At 51.8% G+C, this 18,044-nt stretch overlaps 1 protein-coding gene across 2 annotated transcripts in view; it reads left to right on the forward strand.

Annotated features, from left to right (window-relative positions):
* LOC106745358 (transcriptional regulator ERG homolog) overlaps positions 1-17,749 on the forward strand; it is a 44,709-nt gene extending 26,960 nt beyond the window's left edge. For both annotated transcript variants that reach the window (XM_014620904.1, XM_014620903.1), the window contains exons 3-6: positions 435-494; positions 10,651-10,710; positions 13,027-13,264; positions 14,132-17,749. In XM_014620904.1, the coding sequence (XP_014476390.1) occupies positions 435-494; positions 10,651-10,710; positions 13,027-13,264; positions 14,132-14,468 (695 nt within the window). In that variant the 3' untranslated portion in view covers positions 14,469-17,749. The remainder of the gene's footprint in view (positions 1-434; positions 495-10,650; positions 10,711-13,026; positions 13,265-14,131) is intronic.
* The last annotated feature ends 295 nt before the right edge of the window (positions 17,750-18,044 follow it).

Here is an 18,044-nt window from a genome sequence, read left to right on the forward strand (position 1 = left end):
CGTGGGGCTCGTGCGGGAACGGCGAGCCGTTAAAGTGAGCCGTAAAAGATCGACGCGGGGCAGAAGAACCGCGTTTTTCCAGCGTCGTTCGGCCGCCAGGACGACGCGACGTAGGCCAGCACGGAGGCGCTTTCGCCCCGGTGCGATCAGATATACTTTATGGCTACTCGCGATTCCTCGAACCGATTAACCGGTAATTGCGGACAATATACGCCCCGCTGCCGACGTGACCTCAAAATGTGTAATCGCAATCGGCCGCCGCGGCCGGATCACGAAGTACCGGTTCGCGCGGATCGATAAACCGTAGATTTACAGCGCGCTACGTCACGGCTAGATTTGTTTGCCCTTTCTTCCTCTCTCTCTCTCTCTTTTTTTTTTCCTAAGGAAACGCCGCTGATAAAGCCGACTGAAAAGCGATTCTCTTTTACTTTCAGATGCCGGCAGCTCTTACAAGGGAGGCTGGAGCCACGCCACGTCGCCGGCACCTGGTCAGGGTAAGTCTTCCCCGAGATCTGTAACCTAGTTACGAAGACGTTGGCTGCAGCAGCGGCACCGAAGAGGCGGGAGGGGGGGTTAACATAGAAAGAAGGTGAAAACGTCGCGTTATTTGCTTTCCGGTCGCGTTTCGGGCGACGAAAGTTCGCACAGCCGGTCGCTCGTGGCAACGTTGTCGACGTTAAGCAGTCGTTTCATACAGCGAATCATTTCCCGAAATTCCGCGACCCGTTGCGCACTCCGTCGCGACTTCTTCCATTCCCCCTCGCACGAAGACTCCCTCCGACTGCGGGGGGTGGAGGGGAGGTTTCTTTCTCTTCGCCTCACTCTCGGTTCGCTAGACGCTACGTATACTCGTTGAAGGGTGGGTCGAGGCGCCGCTGGGTGCAAGTTCACGCGTCGCGACACCCCGGCTTGTTCTCTCGAGGCTTTGTGCGTGCAGCGAGCGCGTGTAGAGAGAGAGAGAGAGAGAGAGAAGCGAGCGTGGGCGTTGGTGTAGGTGGCGTCCCGGCGCTTTGTGGCGCGTTGAACCGCGGCCCCTTTGTCGTCGCTCGCGTAGAGCGGGCGAGAGGGGAGAGAGAGAGAAGGGAAGCGGAGAGAGCAAGCCCCGGGGGCTATGTGGAGACGCCTGGCCGCACGGTGGTAACGCCGAAGAACAGGCCCCACCCTGTGTGGACGCCAACCACCGGCGCTGGCACAATCATCCCGCGAAGATCACAGAGCCCTGCCCGCGGGCATCTTTGTTATAAACGGCTCTCGGCCGTTCGTCAGCTCGGCGTTGCACGGCCGCGACGACGCGTGAGTTCGAGATTCACCTCCGCGAGAGAGGGTGTAAAGGTCTTCTCGCCCCCCTCGGACGCGCGTCGGCGCCATCAGCCAGTCCACCTTGCCCGCGAATGCGGACGGGATTGCATTCAGCTTTCGCAGCCTGCCGTGTCGCACCTTAGTTCTCAGGGCTTTGAGCGTAACCTGATGCGCGACACACGGCAATATGCCGCGTGTACGTCGCGGTAAATCGCGTACAGAACGGTCGAGCGGCGAGTCGGCTTGACGAGGTCCAGAGGGGGGCTGAAGGGAGCCGAAATTTCAGTTCTACACTAAATCCACTCAGCTCTGCACTAAGTCTCCAAATGGAGGAAACGGAAATAACTTTCCATTTGTAGCGTCAAAGGAGCACTAATAGTGCTCTTTTGTTGCTACAAAGGGAATCAGACTCTCCCGGAGGGGAATTTAAAATTCGAGTCTTTGAGTGAAGAAAACGGAAGTAACTTCCCCTTCGTAGCATTCGAGTCTTCCTCAGCGTGGAACCAAGTAGACTTTATGTAGGACTACAATTTCGACTCGGGGATACTCAACGCATCGTGTTCCAGGCTCTAATTTATTTATATGCGCACAGAATGAAAAATTGTCGTTGTCATTCAAATGACTGCGGTCTCTCGTGGGAATCGCTGTGTCACACGTGTGTGACGCACGGTGGCGGTCGTGTTAATTTTTGCACGAATTGCGGTAACTTCGGGTTTGATATTTCCTCTGTTCTTCCAGAGGGGAAGGGACGGTGGTTTTCGACGGTGAGGACTTTGATCCCGTACATATTTCGCCGAAACTTCGTGTCGCGTCAGGAAGTTAGATGCTCAGGTCGTGATCGTGCTTTAGCGAGGACATGCACGACGATTTGCTTCATCACGAGAGCGCGAGAGCTCCGGGGCATTTTCGAATGGCGCGACTTCAACGCCGCCCTCTGATCTTGACAGGCACGGGGTTGCCTTTGACTCGGTTTACGCTTTGCGCCGCGATGCGAGAGGGAGTGACATCGTCGTGGTGTCACAGCGAGGTTCATGAAATTACGTGACGTGACGCGTGGTGACCCGGGGGGCACTTTGCGGTCTTCTAGACCGCGTGAAATTGAAATTACAAGCTCGTCTCTCGCAGCCAGCGACCCAACCTCGGCGGATTCGGACGGATGCGCCCGTTTGTACTTTCGTTCGACCAGCTCGCGCGCGCGTACAAAGGATCTTAATCCGCAGGAGTTTCGGCGAACACTCGGGGGTGCCTATTCTTCCGGGTGTACAAATAACGCGCTTATGGGAATGTTGACTCGCGAAATGCCAAACGCAGACTGGCAACGATTCGTGGCGCGAAAAGGTGGCTGCGATATTTCTTAATTTGGTCTACTGAGAAGGAAGCGTGTGATTGCACGGGAAAACAATTACCGTCGGGAATTTTCTCATTTTCGCGGTGGGAGACGGTTGACGGTGTCGAAAATGACTATGACTTCTAGCGAGATTAGTTTAGCAATTTCTTCCACGTGACGAGTAACGAGGTAGAAGTCGTGCGATCATTCTCGCGATCATTTTCGTCGAATTCACCGGCGACCATACCTTGAAGAATGGCAACTTTCCCAACTATAATTTCACACGTGACGAAGCAGGTGTCCGCGCGACGTAGAAACCGCGACGGTGGCAGAAATCCGCGGGCAGAAAAACCGGTCGTTTCGTATGCAACGGGAACGTCGAAGGAACGAATCGTCTTTCTGAACCGTGCGGCCCGATGCAAATGATTTCCTCGCTCGGCCGCGGTGTTCCAACATGCGGTGTAACGTCATGCGAGGACAATGATGAACTGACACCCGGGAATTAACACATTAGAGATATATCTGCGGAATGGTAATTCGAGTATGCCCATTAATGTTGCTCGCGTGCTCGGTGGCCCAAAGTTGTTTCCACGCTCTGAAGCAGGTCATGCTCATATAACCTTCCCGTGCACCGAAATGCGCACCTGGGATACTCGCGGCGGAGACCACGCGATCCAATCTAAAGTTGAAGCGATGAAAAAAGCCTTCTCACGTGAATCGCGAATGCTTAATTATCTCTACGGCGTGGGCGCCGTCGTCGTGGGCGTGCTGAAAACAGTTGGAAATTTTCGAGCCGCGGGGCTTCTCGGGAATGGATTCTTCGTTCGTGTCGATGAGTTCGGCAAATATCTAAAACGGTAACCTGAGCCCGCATTAATATTTCCTCCCACTGAGAGGAAAGAGAATTGTTATTTCACTGTGAATTATTATCTGTAAATTGTTATTGTCGCTATCTCTCTTTCTCCCACTGTAAATTACAGTCAATCGCGGCGCGCGATAATCAGATCTCTCGTCGCGATTTAACTCGGGAAAAAAGCATCTCACTCTTCGTCACACATCTGACTCGAAATTCAAATTTGACTATCTCGCTTGAGACGAGTTTCAAAAGTGACGATTATTAATGCAGACTTCATACACCACTTTTCACTCGATTCACGCGTCGCCCCCGTCTCTCTCGATCTCTCTTAATCTTCCGGCCCGGTGTATGGACCCCTCCGTGTTATTTTTCCGCGCGAATATTACTTTACACGACGAAAGTGGCATAAAACTCGGCGGGTCGATTCGAGAACTCTCGAGATCGCGCGGCGCGCTCGCGCGTCCGTCGAGAAACGTCACGTCGCGTTATCGACCACCAGCGGGGTTTCAGCGGGTCTGCCCGCTGGCCAGGAAAAGCGACTTTAAGACGACTCGTAGAACAATAAAAGCACTCTCCCCCTCTCCCCCCGCCTACCCACCGCCGTTTCTGCTTGCCCTTCCGCTCCCCTAGTGAGCCTCGCGTGACTTCCTGACCCGAGTCGACTGACCCTCGACCCCCTGTATGTATGTTTGTGTGCTTATGTGTGCGCGTGCATGTGTATGCGTGTGTCTGTCCGTGTCTCTGTGTGTGTCTGAGGGCAATCCTAGCCTCCCTATGATAATTACGTACTCCGGAGCGGCGCGTGCCTCGGCAGTTCGCTCACGCGCTGATCGCGTATGGCGTGACTATCCTCGACACCATAGGTAACTATCGCATCGCCCTTTCTCCTTCCCGCCTTGGCTCGGCCTCCCTCAAAGTACGTACGTCGTGATTGACGTTGGAAGGCACAATCGGAAAACCACGGTAATGGAAAGTCCAAGGGACGTCTGAGAGGGACGGCCTAATCTCTTTCTCGGCCGTCTTTAAGATCGGGCTGTATCTGCGTGACCCAAATCTGTCCCTTTATTATCTTTCGAAATACGTTACCCCATTTCTTTTTATTTCTCTCTTTCTTTTTTTGGAAAAGAGAGAGAGAGAGAGAGAGAGAGAGAGAGAGAGAGATTGATCTATATCTAAGATCGTTTCAAGTTCATTTTGAGACTCCGTGCGGCCAATGAGACGAGCCCTTGCGGTATCTTAACGCGTCGTTGAGAAAACTCGTGATTTGTAATCAAATCGTCCTTCTCTCTCAGTTGCGAATATAATTAGTGTTGCGCTCCGGAGAATTCGAGAGACTGGGTCTCGAGTTCGTGAGAATTTCTCTGAAGTCCGAATCGTGGATTCTGAACGGAAAAAGGGGGCGAGAGAGAGAGAGAGAGAGACGGAGGGAGACCGGCCGGAACCCCCGGCCAGGGAAAACAGGCGACCGGATCTTGCTGAGATCTGGCACGGGTTCCGTTCGTCTATGGATCTCGCGGGGTCGCGAAGTCCCGGGGGGGACATGGATCGTGGGCAACAAGTCACTGGGAAACAGCGCGTGACCAGTGCATTCGCGCCGCCAGATTTACGACGATAAAAATGAGGAAGGGTAAGCGACCCACGGGGGGCTCCCGTTCTATCTTGGACAGGCGACATTTGCAACCCGAAACGACCGTCGATCGATCCTCCGTCGATTTAGAATTCATTTCCTTTAAAATGTCTTCGAATGGTGGGCGCATTTACGCGCGATACTCAAATACGCCCCGTAAAATTATCTTCGAATTATTTCTGCCGTTTTTCCTTTTTCTCCGAGTGATTAGAGCTTCGGAATTATAATCGTTGAATTAATTGACACACTGAATTACAGAGAGAGAAAGAGAGATCTCCTTCGATTTTCCCGTTCGTCTCGCGAAACAGACGAATTCTCTCGCCGGCTCGAAACTGGTGGGTCTCAGCCCAAAAAACAGACAGACGTCTTCTGAATTCGATGCGTACGATGCGTGCACGATATCTCGGCCCCGGACTGTTATTCTTTCCGGCGGTACAAGGCCGGATAAATTGGAATCGCGCGTAGAAGAAACGTCCGTAGCATATTGCAGGGGTCGCGGGACACGTCGGAGTCGCTGTCGTAGCTCACATTATGTCTTTCGGTAGTACATACACGGGCACGTGCCTATGCGTGACACGTTTACGCATGGCTGCCTGCGCCCGTACTCCCCTCCTCCCCCCATATCGGCTGGCATTTATTCCTGATTCCTTGTTGGGGTGCAGGGATTGCGTTTCCACTTTAACCGTGCACAGTCGAGCGTCTACGCATTCGCGCGCGCGCGCGCGCAAAAAAAAGAGTAGTCGATTTCGCTGAGAAAACGCAACTCGAGACGCTTGTAACGTAATATCGCGACAAAATGTTATTATTACTTGACCCTTTGCGTTCTAAAGGTGCCGTCGCGACGTTCATTGAGTTTGATGTTTGAAGAAATGTTTAACGGCAGGATGTTAACACACATACATCGCGAAATCACACTTCTCCGCGAACTCTGAAATGAAAAAGTCGCGACACACCCTTCGCGAATGTTTTTTCTTCAAGGAAACGATAAGAACGCCGGAATTTTTCCGAGCGTTTGCGAGTGTGTGTGATCGCGTGGATAACGTGAAAAGTGATTAGGCCCTAAACAATACTTGCGGAGCCGCCCGGACGGAGAGAACGTGCGGTGTGTCGTGCGGAGGCTCGGGTTAAAGACAAGAATCTTTTTTCCTGCCGACTGGCCAGCCGACCCGCCGTCGCTATTCACGCTATGCGATAATTAGGAAACGATTAATTTTCTTCCGCGCTACGCAGCTCGCTCTTACAAATAACTTTTGCTACGCCTGCCCTTATCTGACGAACAAAAACATGTTACCTCCGTCAGGCCGCCTCATGTAGAGCGCCATCACGTCCAACTTCTCGAGGGACCCTCATTCAACAACTGCAACTTCCGCTTTTTAGAAGGCAATTTACCGGACGGTTAGTTAATGCGGAGCAGTACGGTACGTAGTAGTAGGTACCACGGAAACTTTAGTGTACGATGTCACGAACGATCGTGCGATACCCAGAGCGATACGGATTACAATTTTTCGCACGAGCGCGATGGCGACGGCGATGGCGTTTATGAGAAGATTACGTGTAATCATCGAACCCCGCAATTGCCGCGCGAAAACCGTCCGAACATCCGCGTTTTACCCCCGCAACGGCTCTCTCGGCAATGACAGCGAGACGATTGCTCTTTTTATCTCAAATTCGAGTCAGCTACCGAGATCTGGCCGGCAGGATCGAGTTAGTCCTTTTGGCGTGCGTGAAACGCGCGAGAGACGGGCGTGAAAACACCTTCGCATTCCACGGCACGTTTCCACGGGAACGAGCGCGACGGAGCGGTTTGTCGGCGGGATACGAAAAATAACACCCCCGTCTGAGAGAGAGAGAGAGAGAGAGAGAGAGAGAGAGATCTTCGCCCTTTCTATGTGTGCTCGCAGGTATGACCTATTCTTCTCTCCATCTCTCTCTCTCCCTCTCTAAACGACACAGCGTTGCTCGTAAGAGCGACTCGTTTCGCCCGCTACGCTCAAGGGTTGACACGCTACGCTTGCTTGCTCATTATTACGCGCGGCGCGGCGTGCTCTCGCACGGAGGGTGATTTATGTTCGAAATAAGTCCGCCAGCCCCGAGACGGTAGTGTGCGAATCGGTGACGCCGCTTGAAGCTTACAGTTCGGCCGATGATGAATCGACTTATCGTCCCGGGCGTGAACAAGATCGGCGGGTGGCGCTGCTCCGGACACGAGTCCGGGGGCTGTTCTGAGAATAAGCTGTTCGGTACAACTGTGACTGGGAAATTCCATAGCGAAGTAACTGGAGTCGGCAGGTCCAGTTTTGTAGCAAGTTACATGTTGCAATATTATATATGCGTATTTTTTGTGCGTTACCACTTTTTATTAGAATAACAACAGAACGTGAGATTAGCGCGAAAAATGGCTACGATAAAGCTCGTAATCAGTTAAATATTCGTAAGTCAGTATCAGCTGCCATTGCCGGCCTCGTCTGTTAGTTCCCTACTACGATACTAGTTTTATCTTTTATTTGTATTTTTGTGTTACGTTATTCTCTTATTTATCTATTTCTCGGGACCAATAAAGTTACTGTTATTATTATAATTTAATAGTTTAAGCAAAATTAATCGTTAGTCATTTTCCTCTCAATCTATAAAACGCGACCGAGTGGTTTGGGAAGATTCCCGTAGTGGGAAATATCGCGTCGCTCATTTCAATTTCCAAGTATCGAAATAAACTACGGCGAAACCCCCGAGTAATCCTCGCGCGTATCGATAAGGGACGATAGTTCAAAAATCTCCGGGCGATTTGGACGCAGTCCCGACGCGACACGGTGTCCTCGGTCAGCGACATGTCGGGATTAGCGTGGCGGAACGATATCCCGATACGATAGAAACGGGCGAGGACCTCGTCCTCGGTCGCGCTTCGCTGTTTTGTTGGAATGCAGCCCAAAGTTTCGAAACGAGTCGCGGAACGCGGATCTCCCCCTTTCTTTTCGGCGTCGCGACGCCGGCGAATCGGCATTGTGCGCGTCCGGGGCTAGCAAAGAGTGCAGCAGCACGGAATGACGGGTTCTTTGATCCTCCCTCGCGAGGAAGCTACACGCCGTCTAACGGGATTACCCCGCCCCGAGTAATTGCTCGTGAATGCACAGATATACGCGCGACAATGGCTCGTGCACATCGATTCGAGGTGACGCGTCGAATCACCGCACGCAGGGTACGCAGGGTGGATTTGTAGAAATAACGGTTAAGGGAACATTCCTCGCGTTCGATCGGCTCGATTCTCGTTGGCGACGGGGCAATCCCGAGGAAGAGGTCCAGCTGCTTCCTGAATTTTTTGCGAGAGCTTACCACTGTCTATATTTTTCACAACGTCCTTATGACAGATAATTGATTTTATCGTGGATATTTCCTAAAGAACGATGGGCAAAATGGGCTGATTTTAGCTGCGGAGTGGCAAATAAAAACGGTATGCTTTTTATCGTTCTTAAGCCGCTGAATTGATTTTAATACTTTCCCGACAAATTAAAATTATTTAAAAGTCAGATTTACCAGCTCAAAAACTACAAAAGACACATCGTTTCCACTCGCCATTTCGGGGGCCAAATCGACCTATTTTACCCACTGTCATTTTTTTTTCCTTCAAGCGAAGTTCCGCTCGAAAATTAGAGCGATAGCCGAATCTTCTTCTTTATTTTTATCTTCTTTATTATGGTGGCTGACAGATGCTCGCTTTCTTCCATACACTAATATCTTGACGTGTGTAAAATTTCCTAAAAACTTCTAATTCTCAAAATCTAAGTCCTAAAAATCTTCGTTTAAATCTCTCTCTCTCTCGAGTCTTCTTTTTCTGGGGTAACTTTGTTCCACCTCCACTGGAGATTACTCAGCGCGCCGTGACAAGGCGTCACTCCGTGCGCGGGTGACAGCCAGATCACTCCAACTCGCGGTTTTTCACTCATCACAGAGCGAATTCTTCCGCTCTGAAACGTCGAGAGTATATTATCATTCGAAATTGCCGAGCGAATCCGACGTACTCCACTGTGTTTTCGCTGGAACAAGTTCACCCAGATCGATCCACAGAAACATCCACTCGTACTGATTAAGTCTGAGTTAAACATCCGCTCTTGTGATTCCGAATGCCCGTCTTCACTATCCGCTCGGAGTGAATTTTCCCTCGTCTCGGGCGACATTTCGCCCCGAGAGAGATTTCGAGAATTCTACGCTGTGAATGTGCGATCGAGTCTCTCTCGGTGATGATGACACCCTGCACGGAGTTTGCGTTGGAACACGAGCGTGCGGCTCGAAGCCCCGCGGCTACACTGATTGCGGCGGACCCTACGACCCGCGGAGACCCAGGAACCCGTCCCCGGACCCTCCGTCCAAGGCCGTAGCCGCTTCCCAATCAGAAGCGAAATCAGATTGTTTAACACAGCGGACACCAACTGCTATTTAAAGGTAGCATCTGCCCCATGGGGGGCGGCTCGTCGCGCTACACACATTCCGACGACGGCGACGACGACGTCGTCTATCTATCGCAGAAACGTCGAAAATGCCGTCGCCATGGGGGAGCTCGTTCGCTCGCCCAAGGCTCGCAAAATCGTTATCGACACGTATCGACCTGTGTGTGTATTCATTGGCGAGAATATAAACGATAACAGGATTCAAGGGGTCATGTAATTTTCTACGGACTCGGTGTATCTTTTTCTTTTCTTCGAGCGCGACGGGATATTTCAGAATGATGCGGCAATCGTAAAGTGATTTGGCGTACGCGACACCTCTCGAGAGTGTCGAGGCGCGACCGAGCCCATTCGGAAATGATTACGATTCCCGTGATCCAGCTGGTTTTTCGGGTAACGAGGAGCCAGTCGACTGACCTCGTAGGCGCCGGGTCTGCGAGAAAGAGAGAGAAAGAGAGAGGGTATAACGAGTCGAAATTAAGGGGCATTGTGCCTTAAACAGATTGCACAGCCGTGTGTGGACGTGACCGTCGAGCGTGAGCCTCGGGCGAGAAGCGTTCGCACGAAGAGGGAATCCGAGTGTGATAAGACGGAGAAGAGGCCTATGAAACGGCCATGGGGAGACAGACAGACAGACAGAGGAGAGAGAGAGAGAGAAACGTACACGTAGGCACTCAGCCCCGTGTTTGCCTACACGGAAATCCTCTCTAACGGATTCTAACGCTCGACCGAGCTTGAGTTTGCACTTTTTCATCTTCGGCGAGCCGATGACTTTCCGGCACCTCCCGCACGGTCTCGGGATTTCTCGATCGGCGTGACCGACGACCGGGTTACACGATGCTCGAAATTCACAACTTGGCGCCTTTCTCTCTCTCTCTCTCTCTCTCTCTCGAAAGAGGGAGAAGAGGAAGAGATCACGATTATCCGGTGTATCAATTAACGAGTTTGCTATGCGATCAGGGAGTTTATCATTTTACGAACTCTCGACGAGGAATCCGAGATCAATAAGGCAAATGTGGCGCGTTCTTGCCGATCTCTCGTCAATTTCTGCCTGTGAAGTATCGATAGATATCGTAACACGTGGATGCGAAATATCTTGTTTCAGGGTATGGAAGCAGCTTATCGAAGTCGGCATTGGACACGCACAGCCATCTCAGGCAGCCTGGTATGTAGTAGGTAGATATTTTTGAGAAGCTAAAGCATTCTTTTCTCACCAAGGCGGAATCCAAAGCAAATCCGGGCCGGAGGCGCGCGAATCGTACCGCCGAGGAAGCGTTTCTCGCTCGGATATCGAGTTCTCGGGCGGGGCGAAAAACAAGGAAAGGGGGGAAAAACGCGAAATCTCGCGAAAAGATCAGGTTACGTGTAAAGGAGGCTCTCTCACCGGACACACCGGCGGTGTAAATCCGGGAATACGGGAGCAAGGTGAAAAGGGGTTCACCTACGCGATAGTCGAACAAGGTCACTGTTACCTCACCCGCGCGCGCGCGCGCTCGCCCCCGCGCATCATCGATTCCTCGAAAGTCTCAACTCGAGAAAAGAGCCTCGAGAATCCTCGGGCGTAGTCGCATCCCAGTATTTCGCCCGTCGTGCTACTCCCCCTCGTTCCCGGCAGATAAATGGGTGTACCGCGCCCCTTCCCATTATTAACTTGTAAGTGAATTACCGTTCGATCGAAAGGCGATCACTCCGGCACGCATTCAGCGGATTCATCGGGCGAAACGACCTTTGAGGTCCGGCAATTCCGAATCCGTCCCCATCATCCGCGTCTGTCCCCCATCTCTCATAATCGCTCGGCTTGTATTTTTATGGGGGTCCATCTTGGAGGTCTCTCCTGCCGGGGGTCTCTCTCTCTCTCTCTTTCTCTTTCCCTCTCTCTCCCTCTCTCTCTTTGCTCTTTCAGATCGAGAAAGTCATTAAATCGCGACTGCCAGCCAGCCAACCGACCGCCCGGCCTCCTTCCTCATTACGATGGTCCGTTACACCTTTTTTCTCCATCGTGAAAAATTGCGAGGTAGCTCCGCGCCCATTAATTGGCTCCATTGTCGACTCGGAATTTCCAACTTTCGAGTTTTGAGAAAATTCGTACTTGCATACCGCGCAGATTTACAGAGTCTATTATTAGCTTCATTAGGCTCAGAGCGCAATCTCTTCCTTTCTCTCTCTCTCTCTCTCTTTCTTTTCTCTCTTTCTCTCTGTCTCTCTCATTTCATCTCTTTCGCATCGCAACAATAAAAATCCATACATCGAGCTCCCCGGCCGAACCTTCGGAGGCCCAGAAGACACTCGTCTCACCCTTTGAGCCACTCTGTGTCGACAGTTTCTCAAATTGAAATTATTATGATCCAAATGAATTCTATTCTATTGTGGGGTTGCGATTATGTTCTTTTGTACGGCTGTAGGGCCCTCCACGTCTGAGCGCCGGCGAGCGTCGGTGATGACGCATTGTAAAGCTTTTAAAGGGCGATACGGGGGGGCCCTTGGAAAACAACCGTGTAATGGATAGGTATATATTCCGCGCGAAACAGCGAAAAATTTCTCGGAAAGCGAGTCGCATGGAAATATCAAGTCTCTGCGCCGTTTTATCCGGCGAGATCGTCACGGCTGCGGCCGTGCGATTTAACGAGGGCCGTCGCTATCCGGCGAGGGAGCTTGCGCTAGTCGTGCGACGAGGGCGAATCACAATAGTGATCAGATTTGGCGTTATCGCGCGTTTGACATCGTTACGTTACTCGCAATGTAAGTTTGCAGCGGAATTCTGCGCTTATGCTTATACCGTTCATCTCCCGGTCTTTCGTTCTACTGTCGGCTTCGTCCATCTACGATCATCGCGCTTGAATCTCGGTAATATACTATACGAACAAGATCGCATCGTGTCCGGCACGAGTCTGAGTGATGTTTTAATTTGACTGGATTATGATTGATTTTAACCCCTTGCGTTGGCGGACTTGTAGGACGCAGGCGTCTACTTAACAATTCGACGACGTTCAACAATGACGAAAGTATGCATTGCTACTCAATTTATACCTACATAATCTCGCGGTAAGCTTTCTTAAGGGTTTGCCTATTACGAAATAGTGAGATCGAATATACGGTTGAAAATGGAAGGCAAACAAACGAATAAGAATCGAGCGATTTTCGAGGGATTTATTTGTAAATATCCAAAATCGAAGTAACAAGATCAACGTCAAGTTTGTGATCAATTACATTAATCATTGTACACATTCAGCTCGCGAAAGCCCAACACGTCTGGGAGAGAACCGTTATTCCAACGCAACGGGTTGATGATATCTCTCGGTGTATCCCTCCCGACACTTTGCGACACTTAGCGAAAGTATTCGCGCGAGGACGGACGACAGGTGCGACGTCGTCGTAGGAGAAGTCGAGAGTAAAACTTGCGGCTCGATCATGAAGTTTTAAGCCTAAATCAAGCGCGCTGAATCCTCCCGGCTGAAGCGCTGAAACCGTTGTCACCTCGCAGATCCCTACCAAATGTTCGGAGCGACGAGCAGTCGGCTCGCGAGCTCCGGTTCCGGTCAGATTCAGCTCTGGCAGTTTCTGCTCGAGCTCCTCTCGGACTCGAGTAACGCCGCGTGCATCACGTGGGAAGGAACCAACGGCGAGTTCAAGCTGACCGATCCCGACGAGGTGGCGAGACGATGGGGCGAGAGGAAGTCCAAGCCTAATATGAATTACGACAAATTGTCGAGGGCTCTGAGGTGAGTGTTGCCGATGCGAGTTCGCACTTCCCTCACGCCGGGATTCCCCGCGCGACGCGACGGCTCGCGAAATGCAACCGTGTAACACGCGACAACCACATTTTTTCGCCGTTTTTCTCTTTTTTTCTCTCTCCCTCCCACTCTCTCTCTCTCTCTCTCTCTCCTATCGTGAACGTCAAATGGAAAACCCATTAACGGGCCATCATTTATGTTTTGACGAAGTTTCGGGGAGAAAGTAAATTCGTTCGGCGCACACGTGCGCCGAGATAGCTGTGTGCGGCCGCGCGCTCGCCCGTCCGCGTCCGTCGGCGTGCATGTGCATGTCGTCGGTGTCGTCAGGGTTCAGGGGGTGGCGGCCGGGAGAGAAATTTCAATCACCGACCGAGTCAGACCGACGGTAGACGCGGCTATTATTTTTCCATCAGATCCACTGATTATATTACACGATTGCTCTCTTTTTTTGACGTCCCTTCGTTCGCCGTGTAAGAACCCCGCGGACAAGAGAAGCGGACTCGTTCCCGCGATTCCCGCACCAGCACCGAGGACTCCCTTGTCCGCACGGCCCGCGTAAATTCACGAAATCGCGGATACGCGACGCGTAATATCGATTATCCTCGCGTTATTTCGACCGATCCCGACGGAAAAGTCGCGAACCACTTCGAGAGAAAGATACACGGGATCTACATGAGTGCTCGTGAGAAACAATTGCAGTCAAATCACTTTTTTTTTGTACACGATAGAGAAAAAGGTCTTTCTTTAGACGGCGGAAAATTGCTGTAATTTGTTTCACGGCGCACGAGGCGAGATCTCACGGGGGTGCTCGTGAGATCCGAGTGATCCGTCAACGCGTACTCCGTCTGTCCGCAGGTACTACTACGACAAGAACATCATGACGAAGGTGCACGGCAAGAGGTACGCGTACAAGTTCGATTTCCAGGGGCTGGCGGCGGCGACGCAGCCGGCGGCGGCCGACCCGGCGGCGTACAAGTACCAGAGCGAGCTCTTCATGTCCGGTTACGGCCACGCCAAGTTGAACCTGATGCCGCCGCCGGCGGCTTCGGTCTCGGTCTCCGTTCCAGGCGGCCTCTTCCAATCGGCGTCCAGCTACTGGTCGACCAGTCCGGGCGCGAACCTGTACGCCGGCCATCACACGGCCTCGGGACACGTACCACCTCATCTCGGCACCTATCCGCATTACGCATGACCCACCGCCGAGCACTGGGGTGCCCTGGGCACGCCGCGTTGAGGGCAGCGTTTCGAGAAAAAGGGGAAAAAAAGCAGAAAATGAAAGAAAAAAAAAAGAGGAAACACGAACCGTCGCCGCCGGAGCCGCAGCCGTCGTCGTGGTGCCGTCGCTGCGTAATCGAGGAACACCCCCGCGCGCCAATTCGGAACGTACTCTCCGCTTCAGGTACTCGCATGCGAATCCGCCCGTTTTCCGCGCGTCTTCGTTTCCGGAGCGGTCGCAACATCCCGAGCGGATCCCGAGCGAGCGCAAACAGCGACGTTATTTTCTCTCCTTGTAACGTGACGACAAGTTCACGAGTTTCCTTTGCGTTGGCGTTTCTCTCAATCGTGCCTCGATGCTGAAATTGAGAGGGATGTCCGTGAAACGTAGAAACGTGTCCGTGACGAAGACGCGTCCGGGCGGATCTCGATGCCCGAATCGCTCGGTACGCTCGTCTACCGAGTTCAGTATCGTGTGCAATACCGTCGCAATACTCGTTTGCAATCCTCGGATGCAATACCTAAACCACACGTCGTCGTAATTAATTAACGATCACTTACGAGCCGCCTGTGTGTGAACGGAGGCGATCTCTCCGCGCGTAACGAGTGTCCTACGGATTTGGAGTCGCCGCGGCCGACGGTGCGCCCAAAAAAAGAACGAAAGAGAGAGAGAGGGAGGGAGAGAGAAAGAGGGTAGAGAGGGAGAAAGAGGAGAGAGAGAGAGGAGAAGTTATTGTAAGAACGTTGTACATACAGTATAATGCATTACGTTAGTACAGGGTGTGCGTCCGTGAGAGGATTCGCATGAATCTCTTTACCGTTACCGTTCCCCCCCGCGGGAAATAGACACTCCCTCGCGTCCGCCCACCCCCTTGAAGAAGATTCCCGTCGAGGTGAAACTTGGGACTCAGTTAATTTTTCCGCCAAAGATAATACATACCAAAGAAAATTAGTCTCTCTCTGATTTGACAGTGACGCGTACACATCGTGCGAGCATACGCGTATTTGTTATTTCCATCGTTTGCGGGCTCGAAGGCGAGAAACGCTGTCGCAAGTATCGTTCCTTCGAGCATTATTTCGTATATTCTTCGACATCGTTTCCTGTCAGGTCGCCGATCTTGACTTGCATCGTCGAGACGCACGGCGTAAATTTCCCTCACGGCCAACATTCTCCACCCCGAGAGCGGAATGTGCGGTCGCATCGACGGTAAATTGAGCATGCGGAATCGTCGGATCTGAAGGAAAAACGTGAGCTCGTACACGAACAAGGAACCGGCGGGAGGTTCCGCCCCCCCCTTCCTTACCCTTCGCGGAATCGCGCCGGCATAATACGGTTGGATTAAATCGGGCATGTGTACATTAAAATCAGAACGCGTCACCGTGTTAAGACCACTCGTGATAACTTGAGTCATCCTTCGCGTCCTCACGTGACCGTGAAAAAAAGCTGTAATGTAAATCTCGATTTCCAAGGAGGTTGATCGCTTGCTCACACCCCCGACCGTGAGAGATGTACTCATGTTCGATTCAGACCAAAACTAATATGTGTATCATAAACTCTTTTAACTTATTTGTTACGTGATGAGACGGGTGGAGACGCCACATATACATATATATACACATACATACACACACATATGTATCTACGGGAGAAATTGAACGAATCGAGCGTGCGGGAAACGATCGTCGCGTAACGCATGAAACAATATTTATACAGCTACTTTTATCAACAAACACACACATACACACACACACACACACACTGGTCCGGGCTCGCTTGAGCGAGAATCGCTCGTTTCTTTGACGTAATTTTACAACGAAACCCGCGTTATCGCGTAATCCCCTCATCATCCTCCGTCATCAGTGCAAGGAAATGAGGGAAACAGGAAAGAAGAAGAAGCGAAAGAGATCAAGAGAGAGAGAGAGGGGGAGAGACGTAGGCGATAATTAAAAGTACAATTTTTAAGTCATATCAATTGACGGCAATCACACGCAATCAGAATCGTACTTTTCACACACGCACACACGCCATCCCTTTTTAAAATCAACGCGAGACGACATATGTGGCCGCTCTACCCGTGTCGAGACAGAGGGTGGATTGCCGAGATCGAGTTCGATTCTGGAAGCAGGAAGCGCGCAGCGGACTCGCGACGCCGACGCCGCGTTACGTTTCCGGCGGTCTCCGATCGCCTTCCCGAAAAAATACAAATACGAGTCTCACGGAGGACGCAATTTAGAGACTTAGCTGTGATCGATACGTAGAAGTAATGAAATGTCGCCAATAACGACGTCCAATTCGGAATCCTCCTCCGCGCATAGCGCTTCCGCTGCTCGCCGAAGCGCGCGTAAGAACGACACGAAGAGAGAAACAAAAGGCGGTTTCTCGTCGGGAAGTCGCGAGGATGGCCAGGAGCGCGCTTCCGCGTGGGCCCGTCGACGCGTTTCGGCAATCCGTCCCGAGAAGAAGGCAGGTGTACCTCGAAGAAGCGTAACTCCTCAAGACATATACTGTACCATATTACTCTAAGTAAAGTGACCCTAAGCATTCCTAGAGTTAACTTTAACGATTAGCGCGCGACCCTCGAACGAATGGCCCGTGGGACCGATCGTGCGATCGGCACCGCGACGGGGAACGAGAGTCATCGGGGATGGACAGTTTCCGGATCGGTCCGACGGGTCGCGAGCGTCAAGGGCGCTCATGTAGATAGGGTGTTTTCATGTTTAGCGTAGGCGTGTAGAGAATTTAGTCTTAGCGCGAGAATGCGAGCGGCTTGAGTGGACGTTGAAAATCGGTGAGAAAGAGAGAGCGTCTGCTTGTCCATGTATATGTGTGCTTGCGCGCGTACGTATGTGTGTGTATGCGTGAGAGGCGCGTGTGCGTTCGAACGGGCGTGATTTCGAGAGGAAGGAGGTGAATAATAATATGATGACTACGATGACGACGATGACAATGATGGATGAGTGGATGAACCGAGAAGGGGTGTCTGGCACTAGCGTAGATCGCGTTAAGTTAGGTAGATAAGCGATCCCCCCATCTCCCCATCACCCACCCCCTCTGGAAGGAGGGCCGAGAAGGACATGGTTTTCTCGTCGTTTTCAATAGAGCGGAGCTGCAAAACTACGGCAGACAACAATCAACCGGGCCCAGAATCGCGAACGGTGTCGCCGCGGGAAAGCGGGGGAGCGCTGTTGTTGTTCTTGTTGTCGTGCGCTTGTATTAAAGTCGCCATGTTCTAATTAAACGTGCCGACGGGGTTGTATCGGTCGTCGGCAAAATCGATGGGACTTCCCGTTTTTCTCTACGTTGTTTCACGTTTCACCCCGTCTTTGGTTGTGCGTATGACAAGAAATGTGTACGACGTAACCGAAGGAAAGAGTCCGAAGCGAGAGGAGGAAACAGAGAGAAGGACCGAGAAGCAGAAGAAGAAGAAGAGGAGGAAGAAGAGGAAAGAGCAGTTTCGCGGCTTCGCTTCTTCTTCCTCCCTTTCGCTTGGCCTGTGTGCGTCGTGCACGTACGTGTAAATGCGCGTATATGTGTAAACCGAGTCCGGGGGGG

This window comes from Dinoponera quadriceps, unplaced genomic scaffold, assembly GCF_001313825.1.
Source record: "Dinoponera quadriceps isolate SergipeBrazil2010 unplaced genomic scaffold, ASM131382v1 scaffold1609, whole genome shotgun sequence".
NCBI classification, from domain to species: domain Eukaryota; kingdom Metazoa; phylum Arthropoda; class Insecta; order Hymenoptera; family Formicidae; genus Dinoponera; species Dinoponera quadriceps.